General features: G+C 45.1%; 1 protein-coding gene across 2 annotated transcripts in view; it reads right to left on the bottom strand.

Annotated features, from left to right (window-relative positions):
• Positions 1 to 421: 421 nt before the first annotated feature.
• Positions 422 to 11,279, bottom strand: part of stam (signal transducing adaptor molecule (SH3 domain and ITAM motif) 1) — a 63,620-nt gene continuing 52,762 nt past the window's right edge. The window contains exons 12-14 of one of the 2 annotated variants that reach the window (XM_045694581.1): positions 9,660 to 9,807; positions 2,282 to 2,391; positions 422 to 823 (exon numbers count right to left, since the gene is read on the bottom strand). In XM_045694581.1, the coding sequence (XP_045550537.1) occupies positions 811 to 823; positions 2,282 to 2,391; positions 9,660 to 9,807 (271 nt within the window). In that variant the 3' untranslated portion in view covers positions 422 to 810. Of the gene's footprint in view, positions 824 to 1,826; positions 2,075 to 2,281; positions 2,392 to 9,659; positions 9,808 to 11,279 lie in introns of those variants that run through there. The other variant, XM_045694580.1, reaches the window with a different exon arrangement.

Genomic DNA, 11,279 nt, shown 5'->3' with positions numbered 1-11,279 from the left:
AGAGTCTTGGTGGTTCCAAACTTCTTCCATTTAAAAATGATGGAGGCCACTGTGTTCTTGGGAAGGTTCAATGCTGCCGAAATGTTTGGTACCCTTCCCAGATCTGTGCCTCAACACAATCCTGTCTCAGAGCTTCACGGACAATTCCTTCCACCTCATGGCTTGGTTTCTGCTCTGACATGCACTGTCGACTGTGGGACCTTAATATAGACAAGTGTGTGCCTTTCCAAATCATGTCCAATCAATTGAATTTACCACAGGTGGACTCCAATCAAGTTGTAGAAACATCAAGGATGATCAATGGAAACAGGATGCACCTGAGCTCAATTTCGAGTCTCATAGCAAAGAGTCTGAATACTTATGTAAATAAAGTATCTATTTTATTTTTTATACATTTGCAAAAATCTCTAAAAACCTGTTTTTGCTTCGTCCTTATGGGGTATTGTGTGTAGATTGATGAGGAAAAAAAGTAATTTAATCCATTTTAGAATGAGGCTGTAACGTAACAAAATGTGGAAAATGTCAAGGGGTCTGAATACTTTCCGAATGCACTGTAGTACATCACCAGTAGAGTGTGGGTGAGTATATATCACCAGTACAGTACATTTATACAATGTCTGCATGTTTCACTATTTTCTCATCCTGAAAGTGGCTTCAGTCTTTAGTATTTCTAAAACGATAAGAAAGAATGAAGTAGCATAACATTTTCAGTTTCCTTTAAAAAAGAAAAGTTAAACAAGTTGCTGCTTCTCTCTTCATGATGTGGAACATCACTCAGTCTGTTCATATGCTGGACACTCCACACGGGCTTCATGGTTCTGCTCTTGTAGGGTGAAAATATATATATATATATATATATATATATAAAAATAAAAGAAAGAAAGAAAGAAAAAGAAAGAAAGAAAGAAAAAAAGAAAGAAAGAAAGAAAGAAAGAAAGAAAGAAAGAAAGAAAGAAAGAAAGAAAGAAAGAAAGAAAGAAAGAAAGAAAGAAAGAAAGAGAGAGAGAAATTAAATGGCAGAGAGAGAGATGAAATGACAGAGAGAGACGAAATGACAGAGAGAGCAGTAGTGTGGTTGTGTAGTGTGGGTGTGTAGCATGTGTAGTTTGTAGTGTTTGTGTGGCGTGTGTAGTGTGGGTGTGTGGCGTGTGTAGTGTGGGTGTGTGGCGTGTGGCATGTGTAGTGTGGGTGTGTGGCATGTGTAGTTTGTAGTGTGGGTGTGTGGCGTGTGTAGTTTGCAATGTGGGTGTGTGTAGTTTGTAGTGTGGGTGTGTGGCGTAGTGTGAAGCGTGGTATAGCGTGGTGTAGTGTGCGCATGGCGTGTAGAGTGGCGTAGCGTGTAGTGTAGCGTGGCGTAGTGTGAGCGTGGCGTGTAGCGTAGCGTGTGGCGTGGTGTAGTGTGGCGTAGTGTGGCGTAGCGTGGCGTAGTGTGGCGTGGCGTAGTGTGGCGTAGCGTGTAGCGTGGCTTAGCGTAGTGTGTAGCATGGCGTAACAAAGCATGTAGCGTGGCGTAGCGTGGCGTAGTGTGTAGCGTGGCGTAACAAAGCATGTAGCGTGGCGTAGCGTGGTGTGGCGTAGTGTGTGGCGTGGCGTAGTGTGGTGTAGCGTGTAGCGTTGCTTAGCTTGTAGCGTGGCATAGTGTGTAGCGTGGCGTAACAAAGCATGTAGCGTGGCGTAGCGTAGCGTAGTGTAACAAAGCACGTAGTGTGGCGTGGCGTAGTGTGGCGTAGCGTGTAGCGTGGCTTAGCGTAGTGTGTAGCATGGCGTAACAAAGCATGTAGCGTGGCGTAGCGTGGCGTAGTGTGTAGCGTGGCGTAACAAAGCATGTAGCGTGGCGTAGCGTGTAGCATGGCGTAGCGTAGTGTGTAGCGTGGCGTAGTGTGGCGTGTAGCGTGGCGTTTTCTATAGAAGAGCCTTCTCGGGGTAGGGGTGCTGCTGTGTGTCAGGCGGGGGTGGAAGGCTCTGGCCAGGGATGGAGCTGTAGCTGGATGGCTGATTGGCTGGAGGCTGGTAGGACATGCCCTCTGCAGCTGGACTGTAGACTGGAGGCTGGCCCATGTACATATGGACATCACTAGAACACACACACAGCAGGTAAAAGGATCTACAAAGTCTACACAAACGGAGCTGACGGATGTCTGTTAGCGTCGCTCTCTATGTAGTTCTACGTACATTTGTGCGGTTGAATTTTTGGAACACAATGCAAACGGACTTCCATCAGCTCCATTTGTGAAGATCGCTTTAGCGTTAGGTGTGTGTGAATGGTTGTTAGGACAGTCACCTGGGTGCTGGCTGGCCAGTCTGTAGCTGCTCCAGAGAAACATGGTATCCCTGCTGTACCCCTCCTGGACCGCTCATCCCATAGGACCCTGCAGACTGACCCGGGTACACCTTGGGGAACGAACACAGAATACTACACATCTATATCTATATATACATCTATATCTATATATACAGTTGAAGTCGGAAGTTTACATACACCTTCGCCAAATACATTTAAGCTCCGTTTCTCACAATTCCTGACATTTAATCCTAGTAACAATTCCCTGTCTTAGGTCAGTTAGGATCACCACTTTATTTTAAGAATGTGAAATGTCAGAATAATAGTAGAGGGAATGATTTATTTCAGATTGCATTTCTTGCATCACATTCCCAGTGGGTCAGAAGTTTACATGCTACCAAATACTAATTGAGTGTATTGCCTTTAAATTGTTCAACTTGAGTCAAACGTTTTGGGTAGCCTTCCACAAGCTTCCCACAATTAGTTGGGTGAATTTTGGCCCATTCCTCCTGACAGAGCTGGTGTAACTGAGTCAGGTTTGTAGACCTCCTTGCTCACACACGCTTTTTCAGTTCTGCCCACACCTTTTCTATAGGACTGAGGTCAGGGCTTTGTGATGGCCACTCCAATACCTTGACTTTGTTGTCCTTAAGCCATTTTTCCACAACTTTGGAAGTATGCTTGGGGTCATTGTCCATTTGGAACACCCAATGCGACCAAGCTTTAACTTCCTGACTAATGTCTTGAGATGTTGCTTCACTATATCCACAATTTTCCTACCTCATGATGCCATCTATTTTGTGAAGTGCACCAGTTCCTCCTGCAGCAAAGCACCCCCACAACATGATGCTGCAAAGCAGCCCTCTCCTGTACTTCCTGTTCACCCATGACTGCATGGCCATGCACGCCTCCAACTCAATCATCAAGTTTGCAGACGACACTACAGTGGTAGGCTTGATTACCTACAATGACGAGACGGCCTACAGGGAGGTGGTGAGGGCCCTCAGATTGTGGTGTCAAGAAAATAACCTCACACTCAATGTCAACAAAACAAAGGAGATGATCGTGGACTTCAAAAAACAGCGGAGGGAGCAGCCCCCTATCCACATCGACGGGACAGTAGTGGAGAAGTGGAAAGTTAAGTTCCTCGGCGTACACATCACGGACAAACTGAAATGGTCCACCCATACAGACAGCGTGATGAAGAAGGCGCAGCAGCGCCTCTTCAACCTCAGGAGAATGAAGAAATTTGGCTTGTCACAGATGCACAATCGAGAGCATCCTGTCGGGCTGCATCACCACCTGGTACGGCAACTGCTCCGCCCACAACCGTAAGGCTCTCCAGAGGGTAGTGAGGTCTGCACAACGCATCACCGGGGGCAAACTACCTGCCCTCCAGGACACCTACACCACCTGATGTCACAGGAAGACCAAAAAGATCATCAAGGACAACAACCACCCGAGCCACTGCCTGTTCACCCCGCTACTATCCAGAAGGCGAGGTCAGTACAGGTGCATCAAAGCGGGGACCGGGAGACTGAAAAACAGCTTCCATCTCAAGGCCATCAAACTATTAAACAGCCATCACTAACATTGAGTGGCTGCTGCCAACATACTGACTCATCTCTAGCCACTTTAATAATGAAAAATGTATGTAATAAATGTATCACTAGCCACTTTATATAATGTTTACATACTCTACCTTACTCATCTCATAAGTATTGTGGCAAACCTCTTCAAAGTTAGGAGCGTTTGTCACAAATTAAGTGGGAAACTGTCACCAAAGTCAGCCCAGAATGAAAGTTCTTTCGAACATGACAGTACCTGTGTGTTTGTTTCGCTGTCCTGGTCCACCCAGGCTGCAGGTAAGGTCAAGGATAGCAGGGTTCGGTACACAAATCTGGTTCTCGGTAGGTCCAGGTCTAAACGCCAACAGGTAAGTCCAAAACAGTCCAGCTCGTACACGGTAAATGCAGCCAATGTAGATTGTCTCTTTCTCTATGGTTCATAGATCCTTCCCACCCTCTCTCTCTCTTCCTGGTTTTTCTTGACCTTTTATCCGTGGGTCGGCTCCACCTTCTGAGGGTTCCCCTTGCTTCTGGGAATTGTAGTTTTGGCAGTCGGCCATTTTGTGATCTGTAGTTCTGATCGGGTGGCCATTTTAGTGATCGGGCAGAGCCCGTTTATTAGTTCTGCCCTCACATATCTGCCATTTATCACTCGACCCCCTTCTTTGCCACAATATATACTGTACTCTATACCATCTACTGTATCTTGCCTATGCCGTTCGGCCATCTCTCATTCATATATTTTTATGTACATATTCTTATCCATTCCTTTAAACGTGTGTGTGTAAGGTAGTTGTTGTGAAATTGTTAGGTTAGATTACATGTTAGATTTTACTGCATGGTCGGAATTAGAAGCACAAGCATTTCACTACACTCGCATTAACATCTGCTAACCATGTGTGTATGTGACAAATACAATTAGATTTGATTCTGCGCTTCACGGTTTGGATGGTGTTCTTCGGCTTGCGATCCTCCCGGTTTTTCCTCCAAACATAACGATGGTCATTATGGCCCAACAATTCTATTATTGTTTCATCACACCAGAGAACATTTCTCCAAAAAGTACGATATTTGTCCCCATGTGCAGTTGCAAACCGTAGTCTGGATTTTCTATGGCGGTTTTGGAGCAGTTGCTTCTTCCTTGCTGAGCGGCCTTTCAGGTTATGTCGATATAGGACTCGTTTTACTGTGGATATAGATACTTTTGTACCCGTTTCCTGCAGCATCTTCACAAGGTCCTCTGCTGTTACTCTGGGATTGATTTGCACTTTTCGCACCAAAGTACGTTCATCTCTAGGAGACAGAGTCCTCTCAACCTCTCTTTCGTATCGTCTGAAATTCCCAAAGATTGGAAAGCTGCCGCGGTCATCCCCTTTGACACTCTAGACCCAAACTGCTACAGACCTATATCTATCCTACCCTGTCTTTCTAAGGTCTTCGAAAGCTAAGTTAACAAACAGATTACCGACCATTTCGAATCCCACCGTACCTTCTCCGCAATGCAATCTGGTTTCAGAGCTGGTCATGGGTGCACCTCAGCCACACTCAAGGTACTAAACGACATCATAACCTCTATCGATAAGAGACATTAGTGTGCAGCCGTATTCATCGACCTGGCCAAGGCTTTCGGCTCTGTCAATCACCACATTCTTATTGGCAGACTCGATAGCCTTGGTTTCTCAAATGATTGCCTCGCCTGGTTTACCAACTACTTCTCTGATAGAGTTCAGTGTATCAAATCGGAGGGCCTGTTGTCCGGACCTCTGGCAGTCTATGGGGGTGCCACAGGGTTCAATTCTCGGGCCGACTCTCGTCTGTATACATCAATGATGTTGCTCTTGCTGCTGGTGATTATCTGATCCACCTCTATGCAGACGACACCATTCTGTATACTTCTGGCCCCTCTTTGGACACTGTGTTAACTAACCTCCAGACGAGCTTCAATGCCATACAACTCTCCTTCCGTGGCCTCCAACTGCTCTTAAACGCAAGTAAAACTAAATGCATGCTATTCAATCGATTACTGCCCACACCTGCTCGCCCGTCCAGCATCACTACTCTGGACGGCTCTGACTTAGAATACGTGGACAATTACACATACCTGGGTGTCTGGTTAGACTGTAAACTCTCCTTCCAGACTCACATTAAGCATCTCCAATCCAAAATTAAATCTAGAATCGGCTTCCTATATCGCAACAAAGCATCCTTCACTCATGCTGCCAAACATACCCTCGTAAAACTGACCATCCTACCGATCCTCGACTTCGGTGATGTCATCTATAAAATAGCCTCCAACACTCTACTCAACAAACTGGATGCAGTCTATCACAGTGCCATCCGTTTTGTCACCAAAGCCCCATATACTACCCACCATTGCGACCTGTACGCTCTCGTTGGTTGGCCCTCGCTTCATACTCGTCGCCAAACCCACTGGCTACAGGTTATCTACAAGTCTCTGCTAGGTAAAGCCCCGCCTTATCTCAGCTCACTGGTCACCATAGCAGCACGCGCTCAGGCAGGTATATCTCACCGGTCACCCCCAAAGCCAATTGCTCGTTTGGTCAGCTTTCCTTTCAGTTCTCTGCTGCCAATGACTGGAACGAACTGCAAAAATCTCTGAAGCTGGAGACTCTTACCTCCCTCACTAGTTTTAAGCACCAGCTGTCAGAGCAGCTCACAGATCATTGCACCTGTACAAAGCCCATCTGTAAACAGCCCATCAATCTACCTACCTCATCCCCATACTGTATTTATTTATTTATCTTGCTCCTTTGCACCCCAGTATCTCTACTTGCACATACATCTACCATTCCAGTGTTTAATTGCTATATTGTAATTGCTTCGCCACCATGGCCTATTTATTGCCTTAACTTACATTTGCACTCACTGTATATAGACTTTTGGTTTTCTTTTGTTCTACTGTATTATTGACGGTATGTTTTGTTTATTCCATGTGTAACTCTGTTGTTGTATGTGTCGAATTGCTATGCTTTATCTTGGCCAGGTCGCAGTTGCAAATGAGAACCTGTTCTCAACTAGCCTACCTGGTTAAATAAAGGTGAAATAAAATAAAAATAAACAGAATGTGTCTCCTTCCTGAGTAGTATGATGGCTGCGTGGTCCCATGGTGTTTATACTTGCGTACTAGTGTTTGTACAGATGAACGTGGTACCTTCAGGCGTTTGGAAATTGCTCCCAAGGATGAACCAGACTTGTGGAGGTCTACAATTTTTTTCTGAGGTCTTGGCTGATTTCTTTTGATTTCCCCATGATGTCAAGCAAAGAGGCACTGAGTTTGAAGGTAGGCCTTGAACTACATCCACAGGTACACCGCCAATTGACTCAAATTATGTCAGCCTATCAGAAGCTTCAAAGCCATATCATTTTCTGGAATTGTCCAAGCTGTTTAAAGGCACAGTCAACTTAGTGTATGTAAACTTCTGACCCACTGAAATTGTGATACAGTGAGTTATAAGTGAAATAATCTGTCTGTAAACAATTGCTGGAAAAATTACTTGTGTCATGCACAAAGTAGATGTCCTAACCGACTTGCCAAAACTATAGTTTGTTAACAAGACATTTGTGGAGTGATTGAAAAACGAGTTAATGACTTCAACCTAAGTGTATGTAAGGAGCAAACTCCAACACTCAGACATAATTTACAAACAAAGCATTTGTATTTAGTGAGTCTGCCAGATCAGAGGCAGTAGGGATGACCAGGGATGTTCTCTTGATAAGTGTGTGAGAATAGGACCATTTTCCTGTCAAAATGTAACAAGTACTTTTGGGTGTCAGGGAAAATGTATTGGAGTAGAAAGTATATTATTTTCTTTAGGAATGTAGTGAAGTAAAAGTAGCCAAAAATATAAATAGTAAAGTAAGGTACAGATACCCCAATAAACTACTTAGGTAGTACTTTAAAGTATTTTTATATAAGTACTTTAAACCACTGTACAGGTGTGCCAAGCTTGTAGCATCATACCCAAGATGGCGCTTCAACAAAGTACTGAGTAAAGGGTCTGAATACTTATGTAAATGTGATATTTCAGTTTTTGTATTTTTATAAAATTGCTAAAATGTCTAAAACTTATTTTGCTTTGTCATTATGGGGTATTGTGTGTAGATTGATGAGGGGGGAAAAATGTAATCCATTTTAGAATAAGGCCGTGACGTAGCAAAATGTGGAAAAAGTCAAGGGGTCTGAATAGTCTCCCAGTCCCTGCCGCTGAAAAGCATCCCCACAGCATGCTACCACCACCATGCTCCACCGTAGGGATGGTGCCAGGTTTCCTCCAGATGCTTGGCATTCAGGCCAAAGAGTTCAATCTTGGTTTCATCAGACCAGATAACCTTGTTTCTCATGGTTTGAGAGTCCTTTAGGTGCCTTTAGGCAAACTCCAAGTGGGCTGTCATGTGCCTTTTACTGAGGAGTGGCTTCCGAGGCCTGATTGGTGGAGTGCTGCAGAGATGGTTGTCCCATCTCCACAGAGGAACTCTGGAGCTCTGTCAGAGTGACCATCGGGGTCTTGGTCACCTACCAGACCAAGGCCCTTCTCCCCTGATTGGTCAGTTTGGCCGGGCGGCCAGCTCTAGGAAGTCTTGGTGGTTCCAAACTTCTTCCATTTAAGAACGATGGAGGCCACAATGTTCTTTGGGACCTTCAATGCTGCCGAAATGTTTTGGTACCCGTCCCAGATCTGTGCCTCGACACAATCCTGTCTCAGAGCTTCACGGACAATTCCTTAAACCTTGGTTTCTGTTCTGACATGCATTGTCAACTGTGGGACCTTATATAGACAGCTGTGTGCCTTTCCAAATCATGTCCAATCAATTGAATTTGTACTCCAATCAAGTTGTAGAAACATCTCAAGGATGGCCAATGAAAACAGGAGGCACCTGAGCTCAATTTCGAGTCTCATAGCAAAGGGTCTGAAGACCTATGTAAATAAGCTGTTTTTAATAACTGTGCAAAAATGTCTAAACCTGTTTTCATTTTGTCATTATGGGGTATTGTGTGTAGATTGATGAGGATTTTTATTTAATTTTAGAATAAGGATGTAACGTAACAAAATGTGGAACAAGTCAAGGGTTCTGAATACCAAACGTATAGACCAGAAGTTACCTCGTTAAAAAGTTGAAGATGGTGGTCTTGTCAAATAGCTGTATTTCATCCTTACTACTATCACAAACTGGTGGTGGTGGTCTGCTAAGTCAGTAATTACTTCCCTGTAGCTAACCAGTCACCACCAGCCTTCTAGTGCCTGGTTAAGAAACAAGCTGATTTACCAAATTAAAAACAATAGCAGCATTGAGTTTAATAGTAAAGTAACAGTCTTGCTACGTTTCTCTCTCCCTTGAGGAGGCTAAAGAAAAGTAGGCCGTCTCAACCCTCCCACGTTACCACTGCCTTTCGTATACAGGTTCTGTAGCCAACTTTCCCTCTTTTCCTTAGACAAAACTGTCTTCGTTCAACAATGTTTAAAATACATTTATAAAATGTGTTTTTAATTGAACCTTTATTTTAACTAGGCAAATTCTTATTTACAATAACGGCCTACCCTGGCCAAACCCGGAAGATGCTGGGCCAATTGTGCACCGCCCTATGGGACTCCCAATCACAGCCGGATTTGATACTGCCTGGATTCAAACCAGGGACTGAGTGACTCCTTTTGCACTGAGATGCCGTGCCTTAGACCACTGCACCACTCGGGAAGCAGCAATACATTTTTATCTTTCTACCGTGCATTGGTGGGCCGCATTTTGAGAAAGAATGAGAGAGGGCGAGAAAGAGAGAGATGAGAGTGACCTACCTGTTGTGCTGTGTTGGCAGATTGATGCATGTAGTACTGCTGGGTCTGTAGCTTTGTGTACATGGCATAGTCCTCATTCATAAGCTTAGCATAAAGAGACAGGGCCTCCATCAACTTCACATTCAGCTCTGACAGCTCTGAATGCTTCCTGAAACACAGGAGCCAGTCAGTCAGTCAGCCAGCCAGTCAGTCAGCCAGTTAACCAACCAGTCAACCAACCAGTCAACCAACCAACCAACCAGTCAGCCAACCAACCAGTCAGTCAACCAACCAGTCAGTCAGTCAGTCAGTCAACCAACCAGTCAGTCAACCAGTCAGTCAGTCAACCAACCAACCAGTCAGTCAACCAACCAGTCAGTCAGTCAACCAGTCAGTCAGTCAGTCAGTCAGTCAGTCAGTCAACCAGTCAGTCAACCAGTCAGTCAGTCAAACAGTCAGTCAGTCAACCAGTCAGTCAGTCAGTCAACCAGTCAGTCAGTCAACCAACCAGTCAGTCAGTCAACCAACCAGTCAGTCAGTCAACTAACCAGTCAGTCAGTCAACTAACCAGTCAGTCAACTAACCAATCAGTCAGTCAGTCAACCAATCAGTCAGTCAGTCAACCAGTCAGTCAGTCAGTCAACCAATCAGTCAGTCAGTCAACCAACCAGTCAGTCAGTCAACCAACCAGTCAGTCAGTCAGTCAACCAGTCAGTCAGTCAGTCAGTCAACCAACCAACCAACCAGTCAGTCAACCAACCAGTCAGTCAGTCAGTCAGTCAACCAACCAGTCAGTCAACCAACCAGTCAGTCAGTCAACCAACCAGTCAGCCAAAAAGTCAGTCAAACCAGTCAGTCAACCAACCAGTCAGTCAACCAGTCAGTCAGTCAGTCAACCAGTCAGTCAGTCAACCAACCAGTCAGTCAACCAGTCAGTCAGTCAGTCAGTCAACCAGTCAGTCAGTCAACCAACCAGTCAACCAACCAGTCAACCAACCAGTCAGTCAACCAAAAAGTCAGTCAAACCAGTCAACCAGTCAGTCTGACTGACTGGTTGACTGACTGACTGGTTGACTGGTTGACTGACTGACTGACTGACTGACTGGTTGACTGGTTGACTGACTGACTGGTTGACTGACTGACTGGTTGACTGACTGACTGGTTGTCAGTCAGTCAACCAGTCAGTCAGTCAGTCAGTCAACTAACCAGTCAGTCAGTCAACCAACCAGTCAGTCAACCAGTCAGTCAACCAGTCAACCAACCAGTCAACCAACCAGTCAACCAACCAGTCAGTCAGTCAACCAACCAGTCAGTCAACCAGTCAGTCAGTCAACCAGTCAGTCAGTCAGTCAACCAGTCAGTCAGTCAATCAACCAGTCAGTCAACCAACCAGTCAGTCAGTCAACCAACCAGTCAGTCAGTCAACCAACCAGTCAGTCAACCAGTCAGTCAACCAGTCAGTCAGTCAGTCAGTCAACCAACCAGTCAGTCAACCAGTCAGTCAGTCAATCAACCAGTCAGTCAGTCAGTCAATCAACCAGTCAGTCAGTCAACCAGTCAGTCAGTCAACCAGTCAACCAGTCAGTCAGTCAACCAGTCAGACAACCAGTCAACCAACCAACCAACCAACCAACCAGTCAG

Source organism: Salmo salar, chromosome ssa14, assembly GCF_905237065.1.
Source record: "Salmo salar chromosome ssa14, Ssal_v3.1, whole genome shotgun sequence".
Classification (NCBI taxonomy): Eukaryota; Metazoa; Chordata; class Actinopteri; order Salmoniformes; family Salmonidae; genus Salmo; species Salmo salar.
The sequence above is the reverse complement of the archived record's forward strand: the minus strand, read 5'-3'. Positions and strand labels throughout refer to the sequence as shown.